The sequence below is a fragment of the Solenopsis invicta genome, chromosome 12, assembly GCF_016802725.1.
Source record: "Solenopsis invicta isolate M01_SB chromosome 12, UNIL_Sinv_3.0, whole genome shotgun sequence".
NCBI lineage: Eukaryota > Metazoa > Arthropoda > Insecta > Hymenoptera > Formicidae > Solenopsis > Solenopsis invicta.
In genome coordinates, this window is record NC_052675.1 from 10,064,496 (window position 1) to 10,088,117 (window position 23,622).

The 23,622-nt window shown below is 38.9% G+C and overlaps 2 protein-coding genes across 5 annotated transcripts; one reads left to right on the top strand and one right to left on the bottom strand.

Annotated features, from left to right (window-relative positions):
- Positions 1 to 535: 535 nt before the first annotated feature.
- Positions 536 to 14,097, top strand: LOC105200207 (1-phosphatidylinositol 4,5-bisphosphate phosphodiesterase classes I and II). 3 transcript variants are annotated; one of them, XM_011167646.3, is made up of 18 exons: positions 536 to 1,257; positions 1,575 to 1,721; positions 2,284 to 2,555; positions 2,642 to 2,726; positions 2,827 to 3,244; positions 3,335 to 3,455; positions 3,529 to 3,724; positions 3,811 to 4,147; positions 4,229 to 4,402; positions 4,485 to 4,694; positions 4,773 to 5,092; positions 5,164 to 5,478; positions 5,580 to 5,630; positions 5,694 to 5,895; positions 5,985 to 6,207; positions 6,269 to 6,587; positions 6,688 to 6,879; positions 6,958 to 14,097. In XM_011167646.3, exons 1-18 carry the CDS (start codon positions 1,159 to 1,161, stop codon positions 7,078 to 7,080), a joined length of 3,804 nt encoding a protein of 1,267 aa, XP_011165948.1. In that variant the 5' UTR covers positions 536 to 1,158; the 3' UTR covers positions 7,081 to 14,097. The 3 variants fall into 3 exon arrangements, with proteins under 3 accessions (XP_011165948.1, XP_011165949.1, XP_025993810.1); XM_011167647.3 differs by having other exon boundaries at positions 6,272 to 6,587; XM_026138025.2 differs by lacking the exon at positions 5,580 to 5,630.
- Positions 14,098 to 14,400: 303 nt separating this feature from the next.
- LOC105200209 (juvenile hormone acid O-methyltransferase) lies at positions 14,401 to 21,592 on the bottom strand. Of its 2 annotated transcripts, none has more exons than XM_011167649.3 (7): positions 21,458 to 21,592; positions 20,953 to 21,374; positions 20,509 to 20,713; positions 20,265 to 20,433; positions 19,893 to 20,025; positions 19,657 to 19,807; positions 14,401 to 18,322 (listed from the first exon to the last, which is right to left on the bottom strand). In XM_011167649.3, the coding sequence occupies exons 3-7, from the start codon at positions 20,696 to 20,698 to the stop codon at positions 18,129 to 18,131; spliced, it is 837 nt and encodes a 278-aa protein (XP_011165951.1). In that variant the 5' UTR covers positions 20,699 to 20,713; positions 20,953 to 21,374; positions 21,458 to 21,592; the 3' UTR covers positions 14,401 to 18,128. The 2 variants fall into 2 exon arrangements, with proteins under 2 accessions (XP_011165951.1, XP_025993811.1); XM_026138026.2 differs by having other exon boundaries at positions 20,958 to 21,374; positions 21,458 to 21,590.
- Between the last annotated feature and the right edge of the window lie 2,030 nt (positions 21,593 to 23,622).

Genomic DNA, 23,622 nt, shown 5'->3' on the forward strand with positions numbered 1-23,622 from the left:
CAGATCTCGAACCGCGGCACGGAAGTGAATTCGAAGCGCGAGCGGCGGGCGCGCGACTGTCGGCGGCCCTGGTAGAGCGCCTCCTGGTGTTGACGGTGCGCGGACGGCACGGTGTGCTGTCGGTGTCGGTGCTTGTCTTCGGCGTGCGGCGCGACACGACACTCGGCGCGGAGAAGGAAGATGACGATGCTGCTGCTGCTGTCGCCGCCGCAGCTTCGGAGCAAGCGGCCGTGCCGGATCAGCGACGAGCGAGCGAGTGGCTGAGAGCGTAACAGTGCTTGCGGTACCCAAAAACATACGCGTGGAAACTAATCGCTTTTCGTCGACGTCCCATCTCTCTTTCTCGCGCACGACGAGTCCTGCTGTGTATGCGCGCGCGCGCGCGGTTTTTCTCTCTTTCTCTTTCGCTCTCGCTATCTCTCTTTCTCTCTCTCGGTTAAGGACACTCGATTCGTGCTCCGCACAATCGTCATCGCGGCACGCTCCTCCTCGTCGGTCGGAAACAGTCGGATCGGAAACAGTCGGAAATGTCTCCCCGGATAACCTTCGTCCAGTCGCGACCCGACTGAACCCGTGACTCGGCGCTCGCGAGCGACCGGGTTCGACGTCCGAGGTCCAAGGACCCTCCCCGGGGACACGTCGAGCATACGCACGTTTTTAAGATATACGTGTGTATTTATACGCGCGAGGTGCGCCAAGCGCGACGACGACGACGGCGACAGTCGCCCTCGCCTTGGTACTAACAGCGGCGACCAGGACACGGTGATCCAGGTACTCCTAATGCTTGAAATCTCGATGAGGCTTATGTCGTCGACGTCGTCACCGTCGGAATTGTCGCCGTCGGAGTCGTCGTCGTCGTCGTCGTCGAAGCCGTCGCCGTCACCGTCACCGTCACCGTCACCGTCGGAGTGGTTGCTATTATTGTCGCCACCACCACCACCGCTGGAGTTGGAGTCGTCGCTACTGTCATCGTCGCCGTCGTCGTCGTCATCGCCGCTGCCACCACCATCGTCGTCGTCATCATCGTCACTGTCATCCTCGTGGTCAATGTCCACGTGTTCGCTACCGCCGTCGCTCGTCGCTTTACCTCTACGTCCGTAAGGAAAAGATTTGGTGCCGAACAGCGTGCAGGTTTGCGATAATCTAACAAAAGTCAGGATGGCGAGCAATAAGAGTACAGGCGTCACCACGCACATAAAGCCCGTGGAAGTTTCTCAGCAGCTGCAAGGTGGAGAGAAGTTTATCAAGTGGGACGAGGTTTGTGTGTATATTTTTTAATATTACAGCTGGTAGTCGACAGTTTTAATGTCGGAGCGCTGTTGAAACTATAAATGTAAAAGGTCACTTTAGGCATAAAGGTGCTTCCTCTTAACAAAGTTTAACAAAGTCAAAAGAAAAGGAGGAAATAAAATTACGCGATAATAGCTCATGTGTCACATTCATTTCCTGAGATATCAACTTAGACACAATACTATGTATATGTATATCATTGAAAAGAATTATCATTGTATGATAATTATAGTAAACACAGCAAAATTAAATCTTTCATAATACCAAATGCTATGTAATCGTAGGATTCTGGGGTGGCAACGCCGGTGACTTTGAAAGTGGATAAATATGGTTTTTATTTACACTGGGTGGATCAAAATAATGAGATGGATATGCTGGACATAGCAGTTATAAGAGATACTCGCACAGGAAAACATGCCAAAATACCAAAGGTATTAATTTTATTTGTGCCTTTTAGTACAACACAACAAGTATTCTATATATCCATCACTGAGGTACCCGTAAGCTATGACTTTATTAATGATAATATAGTAAATATTGTATTGGGAAATGCTGAAAGATGAATAATCAAAGTGAATTCTGATTTTTCCATAATTATATCAATGACGCACAGAGCATCATCACATAATAATTATTGACTAATTTATAAATAGACCATTACCTACTTTACATCCCATACATAGTTTGCTTTTTTTATCACACCTACTACCACTTGCACCAATGGCAGATAAAGGCAGTTCCGTATTCATTGAAATAACACGCCTAGCTTTCTGGATCAGTTTTCCCATAAATCAATAAACAGAACTTTGAATGAAGTGACATACTTCTGCATGAAGCATTGTGTGCATTTAACCCATTGTATGAAACTTTTTGCTTGTACCTGCGAAGGCGCGTCAGGGGCATTATTAGGGATTTCATTTATTTATACATTTTGAGCTTCCTATCAAAGAAGATAATAAATATTTATTGTAAATTAAAAATTCTACTCTGTAGGATCCAAAGCTGAAATCTCTTGTAACGATGGGCCCTCAAGATTCCTTAGAAGACAAAACTCTAACAGTCTGTTATGGTTCTGACTTTTTCAATATGAGTTTTATTAATTTTTGCACAACTCGTGCAGAAATAGCACAACATTGGGCGGAACAACTTTTTCAAATGGCGTACAATTTGATTCAATTAAACACTAGCACAACTATGTTCTTATTGAAAGCACATACTAAGCTTGCACTTACTGCTGACAAAAATGAAAAGGTACCGGTAAAAAAGTGAGTACGATGTCGCAATGAAATTCTAACGTTGTTGGTAAAATTGTTTTCTAAGATAAAATCTATATTTGTGAATTTTTTTGCAGTATAATAAAAATGTTTACACAAAACAAAGACGATCGCAAGCGTGTTGAGAAAGCACTCGATATTTCTGGCTTTCCAACTGGCAAAGTAAGTTTCGCGAAAAGCCGTAAATATTAGCCTTGAAAACTCTCTAAAATATCTTATGTACACACATTCACTTATTACGACAATATGGTTTCTTTCTTAGAATGACGCTGTGCCGTTGACAAAATTTCAATTTGAGGATTTCTTTAACTTTTATAAGTCTCTCACTCAGAGATCGGACGTGGAAAAAGTGTTTGAAGGAGTTATTGGCAATAGCAAACGCAAATTGATGTCCGTTTCGCAATTTGTGGACTTTTTGAACCAGTCGCAGAGAGATCCGCGCCTCAACGAGATACTTTATCCATATGCGAATGAAGCAAGAGCAAAGGATATTATAAATCAGTATGAACCGAATAAATGTAATGCAAATAAAGCGCAACTCAGTTTTGATGGGTTTTTAAGATATCTCATGAGTGAGGACAATCCAATTGTTGCTATTTCTAAATTTGAATTGTCTGACGACATGGATCAACCGCTTCCGCATTATTTTATAAATTCTAGTCACAACACATATTTAACAGGTATTATGAATGTTACTGTAATTATTTTTAACACACGAGATATATGTCTCTTATTAATTTGAATATTTACAAAATATTTCCTCTATTCAGGGCATCAACTTACTGGAAAGAGTTCTGTGGAAATTTATCGTCAATGTCTTCTGGCCGGTTGTCGATGCGTCGAATTAGATTTTTGGAATGGAAAATTTGAGGAACCCGTTATTGTTCATGGGTATGAATATTTTGTATTTACATACGAAAGTATATAATTTGATTTGTAATAAAAAATATATATCCTTCCTTAGATATACATTTGTACCTGAAATATGCGCACGAGATGTAATAGAGGCAATTGCTGAGACTGCTTTTAAAACGTCGGACTATCCAGTTATTCTCAGTTTCGAAAATCATTGCAATCCAAAGCAGCAAGCTAAAATTGCTCAATACTGCAGAGACTTTTTTGGGGAGATGTTACTTGATGCGCCACTCGAATCGCACAAGGTATTTTTAAATTTATTATACTAAATGAAAAAACTATTAATTACATGCAAAAATTATTCTTATTGCTATTTTTTTTTAAATTTTAGTTAGAGCCGGGTCAAGAGCTTCCACCGCCGTCGTTATTAAAGCGCAAAATAATAATAAAAAATAAGAAAAAGCATCATCATCATCATAAAAAGCACCTGAAAAAGCAACAGCAAGTTTTAGACATTGCTGAAGGTACCCTAGAGGATGAAACTAATGGAACAGTGAATCTATCTGCTGCAGGAGAAAACGGTCCTCCACCGGATATTATACCTCAGAGTGAAATGGGTGATGACGTTGCGCTACTTGAAAATGAACAAATTGGAAATGGCGATATTTCTCATACTCCGATGCTGCAACAAAGACAGGGCAGTAAAGATAGCGGCCAGGATGATGAAGGTTGGTAATAGGAAATTGAAGGTGCAAATAGAAAGGTGTTAATTGAAGAAGTATGCGTATTTGACGAATTGATTTTTTTAGACGAAGAAGATGAATCAAGTACAGAGGAAGATGAATCTAATGTGGAATTGAGAATAGGTGACAAAGCCGTGACAGATAAATCCGTGGCCAAAGAGACGGAGGCGGGAGCAGAAATTTCAGCTTTAGTTAATTACGTACAGCCCGTACACTTCAGCAGTTTCGAATCGGCTGAAAGTGCGTGAAGTTTTAATGAAGAATATTAATGCATTCTCTTCGTATGAGGACAATAAATTTTTATATTGTTTGTATTTTATAGAAAAGAAGCGCTCGTACGAAATGTCATCCTTTGACGAGAAACAAGCTACTACTCTCTTGAAAGAGAAGCCACTAGAGTTTGTGAATTATAACAAGCATCAACTGTCTCGGGTTTATCCAGCGGGAACGAGATTCGATTCCAGTAACTTCATGCCACAAGTATTTTGGAACGCGGGATGTCAGCTGGTAGCGTTAAATTATCAAACACTCGGTAAATAAGATTTTATCTGACACATTATCTTATCTATCATTTATTGTTGAAATGAACTGATGATTTTATCTATCACAGATCTGGCGATGCAATTAAATTGTGGAATATTTGAGTATAATCAACGTTGCGGTTATTTATTGAAGCCGGAATTTATGAGAAGAAAAGATCGGCGATTAGATCCCTTTGCCGAGTCTACCGTTGACGGTATTATAGCAGGCACGGTTCACATTAACGTGATATCCGCACAATTTTTAACCGATAAGAGAGTAGGAACTTACGTGGAAGTCGATATGTACGGTTTACCGGCGGATACTGTAAGGAAGAAGTTTCGCACGAAAATTGTGCCGAATAATGGTATTAATCCCGTATATGATGAAGAGCCGTTCGTATTCAAAAAGGTAAAACATATTCACATAAATGTCCAAGTTTTACTATAAAATAACTTTGTATGTGTTTATGTATTCCTCAGGTAGTTTTGCCGGAACTTGCCTCGATAAGGATAGCGGCGTACGAAGAATCTGGACGTTTAATCGGTCACAGGGTACTTCCCGTAGTCGGATTATGCCCGGGATACAGACACGTAGCATTAAGAACAGAATGTGGGCAACCGCTGCCATTAGCGAGTCTGTTTTTACACGTTATCGTGAAAGATTACGTTCCCGACGGTTTGAGTGAACTTGCTGAAGCTTTAGCGAATCCTATTAAATATCAGAGCGAAGTGGAGAAAAGAGAGAACCAATTGTTGGTTCTTACAGATTACTTAGATGAACCGGAAGAAATCGAAGTACGTGATTCAAAATGTTGTTAAACATTTATTAATTTACTAATCTCTTTCTAACAAGTTAAGTTTTCCAAATTCCAACTAACATTACTAACATTTTGTAGGATAAAAGTAAAGTTGGTGAAACACCTAGTACGGCTAGTGCTAAACCAGCTGTAAGTTTTCCATATAATTGTACTGTCTTGTAATATGTCGGTAACAATGTGTTATTTTTGCAGGAGGAAGTTGTAAAAGCTAAACGATTACAGTCCGTGGGCGAATTGCCAAGTCTTTTACCAACTTCCAGTAGCTTACATGGTAGACCATCTATCGCCGGCTTAGGTAGTTCGGACACAGTAGATGTGGACGACGACACTCCTTGCTCTACAGTTCAAATGGTCGATACATCTATAAATAAAAGTCCAGTCAATGTTAGCAATAGTGAGTGTTTATTTTTTAATTATTTTTATGAAAAACATTTGTTTTTTCTTTTTTACTTTATATTTTGCCGCCTCTCTCCTCTGTTATAGTAAGTGACGAAATAGTAGCCGAGAGTTTTGAAAAACTCATGGAAAATAAACTGGTCAGGGAGAAAAAGCTGGAACTCGAGAAGAAACTTGAATCTCTGAGGAAAAAGCATGAGAAGGAGAAAATGCGGTTGCAATCGCAGAAAGCCTCACTCGACGGCGAGAAGCATCGATCGAAATTTTATATGAGCAACAAGCTGGTGAAGCGACTGTCGAGTAAAAATATGTAAGTATAAACGTATGAGATGATGAAAATTGCTACAATATTGAGTCGCATTATTTTTAAGCAGTTTTTCGAGTGAAGTGGGTTTAAGCACCTTGGCCTTGACTGAGACTACCGAATGTCCGGAGAATGCGGAGAATCGCGAAGGAAACGAGGGAACCAGAGGCTTACCCAGAAGTCAAAGCGAACGATTTTTAGCTGTATGCAAGGCACATGTTCAACAGGAGCGTGAACTTCAAGAAAAGTATTATGAAAACCTCTTTGCGACCGTCGAAAAAGTGATGAAAGCATCGCAGTCCAATCAACTGAAAATGCTCCAGTTGCTTTTAGAGAGAGAAACGACAGACGTTAAACGCAAACTGCAGGCTACGAGACAAGGCGAGGTATTTATCTGTTATAATATTTTTTTTTACAACAAAATGTATTTTTTATACAACAAATGAAGTAATGAATTTGATCGTTGGACATATTTTATTGCTTTAGGTTAAACAATTGGCCAAGGTACACAAAGATAAAGCCGAGCTGGAACGTATAAAGCGAGAAGTTGCAAAATCGACCGTGGAGAAAGGCGTAAATGAATGTACACGCTTAACAAAAATTTTTGATAGGAAAAGAGCAGAGTTAGAAAGACAACATGAAGAAGTGCGGCAAAAGTTGGAAGAGGAGCGGGCTAAGGTTTGCATACAATAATGTAAATAATATACTGTTGTATACTTGTGATACAAAATTTTTTTACATATTTTAATGAAACAGGTGAAAGCTAATTTGCTGGCGGAGTACAGTAGCCGCTACAGTAAGTACGAAAGTGGTGAGTTACCCCTGTCACCATCTGGCGGAGCTAGTTTGCCCGAGTCGCTCAGCGAGAATACATATTGACTTGCGAAATGAATCGTCTAGCTGTGTGTTAATTAAAGACACGACATCGATCCGGGGATGTCCGTGTCTTGCGCTATTAAACGTGTCTAAAAGCATCTAGTTGTGCATACTGGTGCACCGCAAACACAAATCGCAGTTTGAATTCTGCAACGAGAGATATGTGGTGGAAGAGAAGCAAGCTGTTACTTGGACGCAATACTTTTCCCTACACTTGTACGAGGAAACGAATCAATAACGACTAACGGAACGTTGACACGTAGCACTTATCTACAGTTGCTCGACGACGATATTATGTTCTTGCCATTCCGCCGGGGATATTAACATCCTCGTGACGGTGTTGTAATGAGAGATCACGTGATTTCAGGCAGCTCGATGCTACACAAGGTGGCACGAGTTAGCGTCTTGATTATTATGTAAGGTACAATTGTACATATATATATACATATATATACTGATCTTTTACCATTTAATACTTCAAGGAAATTAAATGTCGAATAATGTCGATCGAGGTAATTTTCTATTACTTCAACGCTGTGTCTTTTACTACGATGATCATTATTCGACTGATGAGCGTTGATCGTACATACCAATCGATTTCCTTAATCGATTGTATCTCACGTGAAAACGCCTACGTCTTGATCTCTTTATGATAAAATAACTGCTTAGTAAGAAAAAGAGAAAGAGACAATGTCAGTAGACTTCAAAATGAGAAATATGAGTTTCGCATTATTTGCACACAGTATTAAATGGACCGAGAGATTCTGGAATTGTCTACGACAGTTATTGACAGTCGATTACGTATTTGCGTAATCTTAAGCATTAAGATTGTTCGCGAGAAATATGCGCGAGAGAGAAGTATATATACATATATATATAATTCTAAATAAGAAAAAATAATACAACAAACCTTCCTAAGTGCTAACATTTAATATTGTTGTTATATGCATAAGATATCGTTATTTAATCGACTACATACACTAAGTCTAATCGCGTTCCAAGATGCTCCATTTAGATTGGTCTTCGATTACTAAAAGATCAGATCTCAGGAGATTCCAGTCAGAATAATGTAAGGAATATACTGAGAGGGTGAAATCTCTTTGGCCTAGAGCAGAAACATTGGAAAATGCTGAGAGAAGTTTACACGAACGCGCGAGTGATCTGATATATTTTTGACTGAAAGTACTCCGTATATAATAATTTTTTTTCTGGGGATGCCCGCACCGTGAAAATACCGAGATACTATCTTGTTGGAAAGTGTCTCGGTATCTCACTGTGTAGAGAACGAGTCTTCGTATCCTAAGCGATTCCGGTCGGGCAAACCTCTTTGAGGAAGACAATCAAAAATGTTACAACGTAACATTGTCCTTGTTGTTTCTAATTGTATGATATTTTAGGCTACGCGCTACGATATGTGTACACAGGTATCTATGAGGGGATTCTTCGTAGTAATAACGAACTTAGGGTTAAAACTTATCCCGTCGTAAGTCTACATCGTGTAAATTCGTTATTTATTTAACGTGTTGATTTAATGAAGGCAGAGGTACGCGGGGTATCGCAATCTCTGCTTAGCGATAATCGCTCGAGTAATGACGATCGAATTAAAAAGAAAGAGAGATAAAAAAAGAAATGACGTTTTACAGAGAGAATATATAATGTTACATCTATACTTAAGAGTAAAACATACGGTTATTTCTCTTTGTAGATTCTGTCATTTTTATTTTGCGTAAATCGATGAATTATGTTTTTTATTTCTAAATCTAGTCCAAAGATTAAATTATAATTTTTGAATCTTTGATAAGTTATCCATTGTTAGATATTTGAACAAAAAGTTATTGTTAAATCGTGTTCAATTCATTTGCATAAATGTGCTGTACAGCGATCTCGATTTAATATTTTCGAAGAAATTTAGACTTTTCGTTGTAATTATGAATTTAAGTACATCATTTCGTTGTATATACTAATATCGAAAGAGCTATACTTTGATCTGATTGATTGGTGGTTTTTGAATAAGTATGAAAGTCATAGTTACCTGTGCAAACTTGAATGAATCTCTCGAATTATATTTTGTATTGTACTTTACATTAAGTTTCTTAAAACACAAAAGGTGTTCATCTCAATTATATATATTTTTTAATTTTTGTTTTTTTTTATGGCTGCATTGATTTACAATTTTGTCGAGCTTATGATTTCTAGTGTAGAGTTTTTAATTCTTCGAAATTATATTTTGATATAATATAGTATATATTGTTATTATTTTTATAAACTTAATCAAAATTTTATAATTATTTTACATAATTTGTCTAGATTATATATTATTATGTAAATATCTTTTATACCATCGCGTGCAGTGATAGTAGAACACAATTTATCATTCTACTATTGTTCACTATTTCTAGACATACATTCTATTATATAATTCTGCTTCTATTATATAATTAAGCATTGTTTTTCGTAGGCATTTCAGCGAAAAGCGAAAGAAAAGAAATCGACAAAATTCACTCGCGATTATCGCGCGAATTTTAACAAGCAGAGAAAAACTGATAGATCAATTAAGATGTACGCATTTATTATTGCAAGCGATAGTGCATCCCGTAAACTTAAGAATTTTAAAATAGTATCCCGTGTACCTCTTTCAGAATTTCATGATATTTCCGTTTAGTTATTGTAACTGCGATAGATGGAAAAAGTATAGCATTTATTTCACTTTTGAATAGTCGCAATGGCGTTTTTTTTTTCATAGAAAGAAGAGAGAGAAACAAAGAGGTATGTATGTGTGTGTACACGCGCGCGCGCGCACACATACACACCTTGAGATATATATATATATATTTCACATTTTATTTCTAAAAAGAATGCAGAGTTACCATTTCATAGTCGATATTAATTATCGCAATAATATTTTTTTGATAAACAAAGTTACTAATTATTCGTGAGGTTGTAACTTGTATCGTAGCGAACGCGATTGACTTTATCCGAGTACAGGTGACGGTAGATTATTGTAATAAGGATAATACGGACGATATTTAGCGTAATGCGTATTATTCTTCTCTTTGGTACGTTCCGAACGAAGAGATCAATACGCATGAACGTCGAGTCTTCGCAAAGTTGGGCGGATGCCACGTTGAAAATACGCATTCTCTGTGGCATCTCGAAAAATATCGTAACGGAAAGAAATCAATTAAATGCGTAAATTCTACGATACATGGTACACTGGATTTCTATCACACACTAATATTTTTATGGTAATATTTATTTCGGGATGTTTTTTACCCCGAACACACGTTGTATAGTTTATTACATTTGTAAGTTTCTCATCAATGTTTCGCCTCTCCGTAATGAAGCAGATTTTAGTACGAGCTTACTTCGCTTACTTTACTTCGTGAGCGTAATTATTATCGTTTTCGAGTTTGCGATATTAATATATATGTATATAGAGATAATTGACTTTTCTCTCATGTCGATTACGGCATTGAAGCGTGCAATCTCTTTTTGGATATATTTTCGTTAATTATATATATCACGTTGAGGTTGACGACGATGAGTGCGCACGAGATAATTGGGATATAAGTGATAAGAGTGAGCAAATGGAATGCGTATTTCCAATTATATAGATTTCCTTTATGCTCCAATGATAATTATCCGAGTTTTTAGCTTTGTTATTTAGCTTCCGTCAATTGAGGAGTTGGAAATGGAATTCACGCAACTGTTTTTTATAAAGTTGTACATTGCATCTAATTATTGTTATACTTGTTTTAAAACACTATGACTAAACATAACAGATAATGTTTATTGCCTCTTTGGATTGCACAAGTTTTATATTCTTTTTCACACGAAGTTAATTAAGTTACTATCGCATCCAATTCCTCGATTACAGTCATTTTAAGTATAGTGTGATCTACCTATGCATTTATGTCCTTTGATTAGATCAGATCAAGCCGCTGTGTGTATTTTGTCGGAGAGATCTTTTCCCTGGCATTATATGTGGACGGATGTCGCATACTTGCTTGGGACACGATCGGCGTCGTTCTCTTCCTACATTCGTGTAATGTACGTATGTATTTGTGTATGTATGTACGTTACACATACATGCGTGTGTATATAAAATAAGTATATAGCTCTAACGGGATATAGATATAATATATATATATATATATTCACGTTGATATATTATATATGTGTTGTTGTTGTTGATGTTGTTAATCGTAGGGTAGCTGTAAAGAAAAAAAAAAGGTAGCGCTAGCATAATCGTTGTTAATATAAGAACTACAGGAAACAACAAATAAGAGTTCTCTACGCTACGACGAACACGTTCGCGGACGGGTTTGTTAATTAATCGCAACGTCAATTGATGCGTGCGTCACGATGTTATCAATTTGTACCTGCGATCTTATCAGTCTTGACCGCTCTGGCGTTATTAGCCTTTTTTCCCTCGCTTTTATCGAAGGATCTCCAATTCGATCGCAGTCAGAATCCCTCTAACGATGCTTAAAGGGATGCTAGCTGGATCTATTAAGCACTATTTTCAGACATAAACATTTTTTTGATCACACAGAATTATAAATCCTTTTCGTTGATGAAAATTAAAGTATAGATCATAACGCGGGGTGGTGCGTAAAATTTCGTATTAAAAAAAATGTGAAAAAATTAGAAAATTATAATTTTGCTATCGGCTTCTGCGATCGACTCGTGACAACATTTGTTACATCGTATTTCTAGAAACGCGATAGAAACTCGTAAGTACAAGAGAAAACATTGTCTGAAAATTTGTGTGCGCGTGTGTGCGTGCATTATCGATGCAGTAATTTGTAGAGATATATTGATGTTTACTATTACATCAATATCGCAAGCACACGTAGGTCAATTCGGTCGGCAAAACTAACGTCGCCAGCATTCCCTCGACGCCAAGGTGGTCGACTCTCGAGGCGGCGTCTCTCCGAGGTGCCGTCTCTAATACCTAAGGTTTACCAAATAGATATTTATAGAACACCTCGAGCTATCGTCGAGGATCCCCGTAACGGACGTGTCTGTCGTTCTAGAGTAACCGCGAAGAGTTCGCAGGTGTATATTATACGTAAGTATGCGTAGTTTGAAACGGCCTACAAACGATCGTAGTGACTTGGCTCAGCTTATTGTATCGTTCCGTTCTGTCAACAAGGTATTGCACTCGCCGCTTTAGTCCCGAGGTTCAAAAATCGGAGCGTCAAAACGTCCGCCGCTGTCGAGAAGCTCTAAAAGAAAAAATTTAAAAAAAGCGTTAGATCGTTACCCGCCGCAGCAGGCTCATCCGAGATCTTTCGCCTACTTTTATCCGTGTTTTGTCGCGTCCCTCCGTCGCGTCTCTCAGTCCCTCGTGCTCACCATGTTAATAGGGATCTCCTTAACAACGATTCTTCGTACCTGACCGTACACTATTGTCCTCGACATTGCGTCCCTCTTCGATCCACTCGTGTCGAAGACAGCGAAAAAATCTTTTGACGGATATGTCTACGAAGAAAGCATATATATTATATATACAATCTCCTCCTTCAAACGCTCTCGCAAGAGATGTAATACTCCGGCGGTTGATCAGGCTGCACCCGACATTACGAAGATGTATGTATATTAGAATTTTACCGCTGCGTAGCCGCCGCCACCGCCACCGCCGTGTTTTTGGATCGTCTATCAGTTTTAGCAGCGACTAATTCTCTCTAATTCTCGCCAATTCTCAACCGACAATGAAGTAGAGTAAACTCGATATGTATGTGTAAATACGGTGCAACGACGATATTCTATATAGAGAGACTGCGTTGCTGGTCCGAGTTTGACGATGAACTCTTCACACTCCCCCGAAGAACCTCGCCTTGCAACGCTGCACGACTACCTTTAGCGATCGATAGCATCTTGATTCGCAGGATGCGAACCGTATCGCTTAAAGAAAAAAATAAATAAATAAATAAATGCACTTGAGCACCGCGCGAATCTTATGTTCAACGATTCCGTATCCGCTTCGCGATCAAAAGTTCGATCCTCGAGATTGTAACGTAGCGTCGTAGGGTGCTCGTTTGATTGTGACGCTTTGTTTGTAATGAAAGAAAGGAAGAGCGCGACGGGAGAAGAGCAAACCCGTCGATGATTGTAACGCGGTAGCGGTCGATAGCGCGACGCCCGACGGCGTTGCACTCCGTGGCGGAGTGCGGCATGTAACAGGACTGGGCAAGATACATCATTAAAGTATTTGAAATAACTGCAATCTTAGTATTTGAATTACGAAATACGAGATACTTTTAATCTTTCGATTTGAAATATAAAATACAGGATCGTACTTTCTTTTTTATGTGAAATACAAATAAAATGATGCCAGTTTGAAGAAAGTTACTCTCTAAATTTTTTGGAGTGGATTTTCATCTAAAAGAGTGGAATTCCACTGTTTATCAAGACTGGCAGGATTTTCACACTTTTAGAATGGGATTCCGCTCCAAAGATTTTAGAGAGTACTACTATTTGTTATCAAGGATGTTCTTCCTATTTTAAATACATTATTTCTATTTGAAATTGTATTTGAAATACAAGATGGAGATCGAGAGAATAAAATTTTTTAAATACAAAGTACAAGTTGTAATTCAAATGCAAGTTTAAATATGCCCAGCCCTGGGCATCATGTATATGTATACGTTATCTCTTACTTTGTTACCGTGAGTAGTCGCGTCCCGTACAAAATGATTTCGTCTTCCCTCCTTAGCTTAGTCGCGGCAACGCGAAACGACGATGTACCGCGCCGAATCTCATTATACTTACAATTAGCGTCGGCCGTTTCGGCGCCGACGACGCGTCCCCTGCGTTCGACCGTCTCGTCCAGGTCGAATCCTTCGTCGTTATCGTTTTGCATTTTTTCGTGATTTTTATGTATATTTCTCGCAGTTGTGTCTCTCGTTATTCTTTAATTGGCGATTGGTTCCGCTCGACTCGCGTCAATCGTACTCTTTTTCCATTTTCTTTTTGTAAATAGCGACGAGAGATTATAACGATTTGTTGTGTTCACACACTTTGTTTTCGTTTCGTACTTTATCCCCTGATTCCCCCCCCCCCTTTCCGTTCCTCCATTTACGATTAATTTAAGTTGAGTAGATATCGATCAGAGCGTCGTACATTTGTAATACTATGAATTAATACGGAATCATAGTTTCTATATGTAACGCTAATTAGGTGTGAGATTATTTAGCGCTTACGAGCAATGAACCGGCACAATGTTGCGTTAAACATAATTAGGCAGCGTAATTCAACGATGCATAATGATGACCGATTTCTAGCAACTGCTGAATTACGTTTTTATTATTATTATTATTTTTTTTTTTCATTACTCCCATCTCTCTTCCCGTGGTTCAATCTTGTAATTATTGGTCGCCGCGCGTGTCGCATTTTCGATTACGTGCGTTTCATCCGTGCTAAATCCAACGACGAACTCTCCCATTATGAAAGTACCTAAAGTAGCAACGGTCTTAAAAGCGTAATTAATCTATTCTATTCGCGTTCTCTCCGCCACTCTCTTACGCGGTCGGCGAGAACTTATTTGCATTAAGCGTGGCTCTCTCGAGTGACACACTGCGCGTATCTATCCGACGGAGCAATTAAAAGGCAACGCTATTCGAGAATTAAGCTGTATACGGCAATTCACAGCTGCGCTTTCTTGTCACGTAGCGACTTTTTACGCGGTGATTAATGAAGCGTCGATATATGTGCGATGAGGCTCCACGAGGAAATCAGATCTTGAACGGAGATCTTATTTCTATAGGTACTTGCAGATTTTTCTTTTCCGCAGATCGCTAAACCAACAACTGCAAGGTGTCCTCGTTCTATGGATTTAAAAATACTCTGTAAAAAAAAAAGAGAATAGGATTTCCGCAGATCCTTTCTGCTGAATTTTTCTATGATCTCTCTTTCTACGCGACTTTATAAATCCGAACTTACGAACGCGTATTGATTCCTCGCGACTATTAACGACTTTACATTTCATCTAAATTTGCTTTATAAAAAAAGCTCATATTTTCTACAGAGCTTGAACATTTTGTGAACCTTGAATTCTTTTTTCTCGTTTTACAGAGCGGAGATTACATTCTCCTCTCTCATTCATCTGTATTTCCAAAAAAAACCGATGCGTGCGTAGATTCAAATCTTACGATCTTTTTACATTTTTACTTTTGTTGTCGCGTGTCTTCGAAATTATTCTTTTCAGCGAGGATTCGCGGAATGCTCATCCGGTTTCATTTTTCAAATTTTGAAAGATACAGAGGCAATGAATTATTAATCGCGCTGTTCCGAGAAATAAACATGGGCGAGGAAGTGCGAAAGTATCGATAAAAATAAGATGTCCTTCTGTTAGCAATAGTTGATTAATTACGTCGACGGTGTCTGATTATATAATATTATACATATATATATATATATATATATATATATATATATATATATATATATATATATGTGTGTGCGTGTGTGTATGTGTATATCTCGCGATGTACCGATCTCAATCGCGACGAAAGGTACGTAATGGAAAAACGATTAAGGCGTAGAAATTAATCCAACAAAATTTCATCCAACAAAAAAAAACAAAAATAATTTCTCCTCTCTCTGACTCACTTGTGCCTTGCCCTCGATCATCCTTCGCTCTTCTGTATCCAGGTATAATCCCTCTTTTCTAAATAATCGTATTTGATGTTCGATGTCCTTTCTACGAAATAAGAGACTACCAAGTGACCGATACACTAAGGAAAGCGTTACTTACTCACTCCGTTTTACCATTTACGACATTTAGCTCGTAATCGATAAATGTATACTGAATAATTCCTACGACATTCTTAAGATATACACATCCAGAGCTATAATAAAATTAAATAACTAATAATGAAATTAATTGCAAGGCATCCGGATTGCAGACGCTCGCAAATCTTGCTGTCGAAACGAATATACGTTTCCGAGCACTTTAGAGTAGTATAAATATTTGGAATTTACAATTTCCCGATTACGGGTCTCTCGCTCTATAAATAAAAATAAAGAAAATGCGAAATAAGATGCGTATATTAATGCGTATTCATGTAATCTACTTTTCTTTGGAATTGCGACATTATATCCCACAGTACAGTTAAAATTTTTCCATGGTGTCAAATCGGTGAGATTTGAGAGCAGATTGACACTCATCAGATCCGATGCTTTACGACTCTCGCAATTATTATATAAAGGAACACTGCTCGAACTCGTGAGCGCGTTTGTTACGTATTAATATTATAGCAATCGGCGCAGGAATCACATCGTAAAGAAGGTTGCCGCGCGCTGTGACAGGTGGTATCCTCCGTTCGTAATGTAGGAAATAGGCGGGTATTTGCGGAAGGTTCCGATAACTAGAATATACTGACAATGAGAGTTAAAAAAAGTTCTTCGCGTTATCGATCACGTTCACAGGAGCATAAGACGGAATACATTACACGCGGCGGGTGTTTAAAATACATCTTTCCGTTGCGATTAACTACGGCGTCGCTTGTTAGTACTCGATTTGAATATCGAGAGAGATCGCCGCCGCCGCCGTCGCCGTCGCCGTCGCCGATGCAATAATAAAATTCATGCTCAGCCGAGGGAACCTTTACCGCACCGCACCGCACCGCGCAGCGCGCTGGTCCCGCCGTGGTGAGATTCTCATTTCTCCGAATTCGCTGTTATAGTATGAATTATGCGGAAGTCAAGGTAAGGTCACTGGTGACGCAATTGGAAAACAGCTTGTGAACGAATGCGGAGAAATGTCAAACGAATGGAGGATATTCTCCGTGGCACGCACAATGGCAAGTTTGGTCCTCTTCTATCTCAATGGATCGCGTCGCGCTGTCTCGCTCGAAGTGCGACTACTTGCAGCCTTTAGAGCGACTGTTGAAGAAAACACTTGTGCATGTGTGCGCGCGCGTATGTGCGTGCGTGTTCGTGCGTGTTCGTGTGTGTGCGTGTGTGCACGCGTGTGTGCGTGTGTATGTGTGATCATGCGGAAATAATCGTGTGATTAATTACCGCTATACGTGGATACTGCGAGGGATTAATATGAACTTGCTCGTATGACCTTTCGGGCCGTTAGTCGCACTTCCCGAGAGGCGCGCGCCGGATGTCAACAAACACGATTGATGTCAGCGGTTTTAAGACTCTATTTGTAAGCCTGGATGTATTTTTTAGAGAACAGAGTTAGAAATATTGTTACCCGCTATGCGAATATCGATACCGTAATGCCCACTCTTGTATCCGTACGATATGATCCATAAGTTATAATAACGATATTCTATAAATGGCTGTACTATTGTAAAATCAAAGATATAGCGTACAATATAAACATAAAGTTTAGTGTTGTAGGAGGCAAGCTGTCGAAATGTAATGTATTTCTCTCCCTTTCTCGTCACTTTTTTTCTAACGTGCTCGTGGAAAGGTAAGATTTTGTTTAAGGGAGATATCGACGATAGAATGATTACGTTCTAAATCTCGTAGAGTGAAAAGTTACTCTAAAAAAGTGAAAGTTGAGCCTGTGCAATTTTTGGAATCATTTGCCACACTCGGATAAAAAATCACTCCTACGAACTGAAAATTGAGCTTGTGCAATTTCTCGAGTGATTTTTCACTCTACGAAGTTTAGAGTTGGCACACATTTTCGTTAAATTAATTAGTATTCTTTATTTAATTGTTATGTCATAAAATATTGTTTACCCCAATTATTTTATAAGATGAGATAACAACAGTATAGCTTTACTTTTTATTTCTTAATTTTGTGTTGTCATCAACTAAAATCATCAATTAAAATTATCTAAAAATACACTCTTTCGGAATCAGTGAAATGTCACTGATTTCAGTCTTATACTTTTAATTATATTAATTAGTGACACATGCATCGTCTTTCAGTGATGATACATTAAATCCAATCAATGACCCCCCTTTTTCAATTGATATCACTGAAAAGCAGTGAAAAGTCACTCTGTTTAAGTTTATCACTGTAAATCAGTGATTAATACACTGATTCCAAAATGTTATAAATATAAATTTTGAGATCCTTAAACAGCAGGTTTTTGCACATACGCTATTAGAAGGTAGTATCTCAATACTACGTATTCTTCTTCGTCGTTTTTGTTTTGGAGGGGTATCAGAACGTTTTGGCTCATTATTTCGCTCAGCAAGTTGTCGACGAATTCGCCTTTTAAATCGTCTGGCATTCGTTTGATGAAGGGGTTAACGGCGCATACGTGGTCTGTGTGTGCAAACATATAATTACTTTTATTTCACAAGAAAAATAAAGAGATAAAGAATTTTATTTATAGTCGTGGCAATTAATTTCTCTTCCAATAGTTCAAATTATATTTTCTTATATATTTTCTATAAGGTAAATGTTCCAGTGGACATGTTTCAGTGTTCGACTTTTAAGAGCAAATGATTGTTGTAATGTAGAAAAAAAAGTCCTCTTAAGTTAAAAAAAATGTTTTGATATTTTAATTAAAAATGATTCTTTGAGTATATTCTATATAGTTTCTTTATTTAAATTAATTTTATATATAAATATTTTAATGTCTGGTTCTTGGTATTAGCAAAACTTAGGGCAGTCCCAATGTTCATCGTGTATTAAAGAAACAATTATTATTATTATTAAATATGTATAAATATAATTCTTAAAGTAAATCCTTTTTTTTAATTGATATATTACCCTTATTACTAAAAATTTAGAGTCGTTGTGTAATATTTAATTAAATAATAATTAATACAATAAGCTGAGGTACATTATATGAGATAACAAACTTCGATCCTTAAACATTTTATTTTTAAGAGCAAATGATTTTTTTAATGCAGAAAAAGAGTCCTCTTAACTTAAAAAACAAAGTTTTGATATTTTAATTAAAAATGATTCTTTGAGTATATTCTATATAGCTTCTTTATTTAAATTAATTTGATGTATAAATATTTTAATGTCTGGTTCTTGGTATTAGCTAAAATTAGAGCAATTTCAATGTCCATTTACAAGTTTGATAACCTGAATTTATAATAATAAAGGTTATATTACTAGTTATTAACATTCGTTGTACTGTTATATTATTAATTCATTCAAGATATCGTATGTATTTTTTATTAATGTCTTTTTACTAATCACATATTTTATTCACATTTAAATAAAATAATTTACTAATTGTATCATCGTTTTTATTTTCTTTTATATATATATATATAATATCAGCAAACTGATTGCCACGTCGCGGTCGGACATTGGGACAAGTTGTGTCCGGATATTGGGACATAGACCTTTTAGGCTGTCTGGTCATTAATACGCATATACATGTACGACAATGTTTACGAATATTTAATAGACTACCAATTGATAATCATTTTTTTTTTTTTTTATTTAAAGTGTAATCTCTATTATGTGCATAAAAAAATATTTAAAAGAATACCATTTTTGATAAAAAAAAAAATCAATAAGGATTAGCTCTTAAATGTTTGGCCACTGGGACATTTATCTTAGATAGATAATTTCTAACATAAAATTTGTAAAATCTTAGCTAATAATTTTTTGTCTCATTATTCAGAGTGTCTTACTTTTTAAGCTCTGTTTGCTGTACTGATAACTCTTTTCTCTTTGGCTGCAATGAAGAATTTCAAAGCCAATTTCTTGTAACATCTTGCGTAGACTCGCCCTAACGTCTTTGCATTTTCTTCTTTGGAAATACGGCACGTAACGGGGCGCATCCTTGAAGACGACACGAGTATTTAAATTTGATTTTAATATATGTCTAATCATTAAAAAAAACTGTAGTCATTTTAGCCATTAATACCTGTAGATAAGACTGATATCGCGGATTCTGCTTTAATCGTAAATACGCTTCGAATCCGAAATGTTGTCCGATGAACATCATAATTGCTTTTCCATTTTGTCGTAATAATTTGTAGACATTGTCGAAAGCGCGCCTAAATTTGATAGCTCAATTAGACAGAATTATATTGTGGGAGGTCGTTTGCGAGATAAACATTTTCTTAATCTTGATAGAGCTCTTGCTATTATAATGTGCGCGCAAAAATTTTCGTATAATTTTCTTCCAATAATACTACCAAAATATTAATTGCGGAAAAACTAATTAATTTTATTAATTTTATTTATTTCGAAAGCTTTTTTTCACCAATCGTTATCAACGAAATAGCAAAGGTACCATATATCGTTGCACCAGTGAAGACAATAAAAGGACACCGCATTGTCGTATTGCCCGACTTGGTCACTCGGCAAATCCGACGTTTCGATGTCCAAAACGACGTACGATAATCTTTTATCACTGGAATATTTTCGGGCGTAATTTACCATCGTTTCTGATATATCTGCGCCTGCGAAACGACGCAAAATTTTTAAGAATTCTGTAAAAACGCATCGCGCGCACCGTTCAATTCTCATTTGCTCACCTACTACCTCTGTGTCGTTCGGCAAGATCGGTAGTAGGATATTTTTGGTAAAATTTCCAGGACCCGAACCGACATCCAACACTTTTCCTCTCATCTTTGACAGTTCGTAAGAGAATTCCTGCACTACGTCCTCGGCGTCACGACGTTGCATGCTACTACCTTCGTTTACGTAGTCCTCAACCATTTCCATGATCGCAGATGTGATCTGCGATTTGTATATTCCTAAACGTTAAAACTACGCTCCAAGATGACGTTCCAAGCTGAGCAAATTTATTATAACATGCATCTTGGGTATTTTTATACACGCGACTCGTAATGACACTTGGTACAACACTATTGTGCAAAGAACGCTTATCTTTTACATCGACTCGAAATAAATGCACAGGGAATAAGCACGTGTAATTATCATAAACTCAAGCAACTTTACTAATGCTAATGTATGACCTTACGATAGAGTCTTCTCCGTGTCAGGCTGGTATCAAGGCTGGTATATGTGACAGCTCACAATACTGGGTCCGCTCCTCTACTACTGACTTTTTAACTTGGTCTTTGGTATTTATATTCGGCGTCTCGTACAAATGACTTGCTGTTCCACCGTTCTTCCATTTTATTCTCGCCTCCCTACCATCCTGTCCTATTCTTTGTCGTCCCCTGTGCCTACCTCAACATCCAAATTCTTTCTTGGCCCACTCAACACTACTATTATTTCGTTTAAATTGAATAATCTGTGTGTATCCGGCCATTTAGCCGCGTCCTACCGCAATATAGATCTCGCAGCATAGGTCTCGCTTGATATTTGATGATTCATAAATGGATGGATAGAGGGGATATAGAGTTGCATCGAAAACACAATTTGTGTACAGTAACTATACAGAGAAAGCAAGGAGTATTATTAGGAGTATTCGCGGAATAGAACAGGAAGTCGAAAAAAAAAAAAGAAAACACCTACCACGATCATTTAACAATCAGAAGAATGTAGAGTGTGGAACAACAAACATGTGGCACGAATTTAGGCAGAACTTAGAACCACGTTATTTCAGGAGACTCTAAAACAGAAGAAAAACTGCCAGCTATTTTCAGATACTTGCAGCTGCTAGCGCTCTTTATGCCCGATTCTTTAAAAGAATCTTCTAACATTCTAATCGATCTTATGAACAATATCCTTTGCATTAATAATTAACGTTGCTGCCAAAATTACAACATTCTAATCGAAAGAACACGCTGAAGCTCTCTCGTACGCGCTTGTCTTTCTTTCAGCTTTCGCTCAATTCGTGCGTTTCGTTACGCCGTTTGCGCTTAATTAACGAGTCGACGACCTTTAACGAAGTGCGGCGCGAGTTTAAATCCAATATAAAGTACGTGCGGGAGAGACTAAAGGGTGGAGCGTGCAAGGAGTTTTACCGTGCTCGGGCGCAAAGGGGCTTATCGCTAATAATCTGTGATTCGATCGGGACCGCGCGAGAATCCTTCCTGGAAACCCGGGAGCCCTTGAACCAGTCTTATCTTACGGTCGCATGTATTTGCCTTTTGGACAACGTCGTGTATTTGCATATGCGCGAGCACACACCACGCCGCGCGCGGTGTGTTCCTAATCAAACACTCATATTTCACGGCGGGGGATCTTCGCTTTTCATTTCTTCTTCTTTTTTTTTTCGCCCGATCGAATGGCCCGAATAAATCGTACTCTAAATGCACTCGCTCGGCTATCGGAAAGACTTCTTCATCCGGTCGCGCATATCGGAATTTCCTGACCTGCCTCACCGTATAAAAGTCGATGATGCGACTTGGATTAAAAGTCAAAAGTCTCGACTCGGTTTCCCCGCGTACGCTATCGACTTCCTCCACGTACTTGGCGAATTTTTCCCCTAACGATTGACGCAATAAGACGTAACGCGCGAGTCTCGTTACGCATATACTTGAGCTATTGTAAATCAGTTTGGTGACGGCTGTATGGAAAATATTTATGAAACACAGCGGGTTGACCCGCTCTCCTCCGATGCCACGTCTCTCGCCGCTCTTTCTCATTCTCTTCTCCTTCCTCTCTGCCGTCTATCTCCATTTTCCTTACGCTCCGCGCGAGGTAATGCAATATGCACTCGCGTCTCTTTCAAAGGAGATAACAAAAGGTCCTCCGCGCGCTCGCGCCCGCGTTCACGCACCACCGTCCGGAGTTTATAGAAGCTCGGAAGCACCAAGACCTGCAGGGAAACGGAGTGGGAGATGTGGAAAGATGCGTCGCACGCTACTCGGTCCAGCTCCAGCAGTCCGCCGTCGCTGTCACGTGTCATTTTCATCGCGCTCGATTAGATTACGATCCGCCACCTACGCGCCTGGTCCTCGGTGCAAATTTTTTTTAACGACGATGCCGTGACGATGACGCTCGCCTTTTTATAATAGAGTGAAATTGCGTCGTCGCTGTCTTTGCTACTTGCCGCCGCGCGCCGTCCCCGTCAAGACGTAACCATTAGAGAAAAGCTAAGGATGAAATCGAAGGGACACGTCTCTAAATTTCGCTAGATTTCACGGCGGCGATCGCGTTCTCCGGAAATGGGAGAGCGAGGGAGGTGTGAGTCGCACGCGCTTTGTAGGTCGTCGAGTTGGCGGAGGATTTACCGGTTGGCGTCGGTCGCTCCTCCGCTCGCTCTCGCGCTAAAACCACAAGCATCCGATACTCGATCGAGCTCCCGCGAAGGGGTACGGGGGAGGCGGAGGATACAGGGCGGAAGTGAGGCTCTCCTCGCGGGGAAAAGGTTGCGTGCGAGGACGTGGCCGGGCAAAAATTGCCCGGGCCAACGTTGGGAACTGCAGCGCGCGGCCGTCGAATTTTTTCAGGATTAATGCCTCGGCCTTAATTACCACGTTCGCGGCTACGTCGTACCTTCCCGATACGTCCGTCTGTATTTTTGCCATTATTCGTCACAGCGGAAAGATCTGGCATGCCACGGGCGTGCCAGACAAAAAGAACAGGTGAAAAGAAAAAAAAGGGGAAAAAAAACGCGGCTGTCGATGAACGTCGGCCGAGCTTCTGTCCCACGATTATCCTTTCTTGTCGAACTGCGTCGCTAATAATGCATAGACGAAAGCGCGCGGGAGGATCGGGGATGAAGCTGAGGC

What these genes read in the sequence shown, in the direction of transcription:
- LOC105200209 (XM_011167649.3), bottom strand. Translation starts at nt 20,698, where the DNA reads ATGGAAATGGTTGAGGACTACGTAAACGAAGGTAGTAGCATGCAACGT. An exon ending in CACTGGTGCAACGATATATG is followed by an intron (nt 20,026 to 20,264) that starts GTACCTTTGCTA and finishes TATCAAATTTAG; the next exon opens with GCGCGCTTTCGACAATGTCT. An exon ending in GATATCAGTCTTATCTACAG is followed by an intron (nt 19,808 to 19,892) that starts GTATTAATGGCT and finishes GTCGTCTTCAAG; the next exon opens with GATGCGCCCCGTTACGTGCC.
- LOC105200207 (XM_011167646.3), top strand. Translation starts at nt 1,159, where the DNA reads ATGGCGAGCAATAAGAGTACAGGCGTCACCACGCACATAAAGCCCGTG. An exon ending in AGTTTATCAAGTGGGACGAG is followed by an intron (nt 1,258 to 1,574) that starts GTTTGTGTGTAT and finishes ATGTAATCGTAG; the next exon opens with GATTCTGGGGTGGCAACGCC. An exon ending in CGGCTAGTGCTAAACCAGCT is followed by an intron (nt 5,631 to 5,693) that starts GTAAGTTTTCCA and finishes TTATTTTTGCAG; the next exon opens with GAGGAAGTTGTAAAAGCTAA.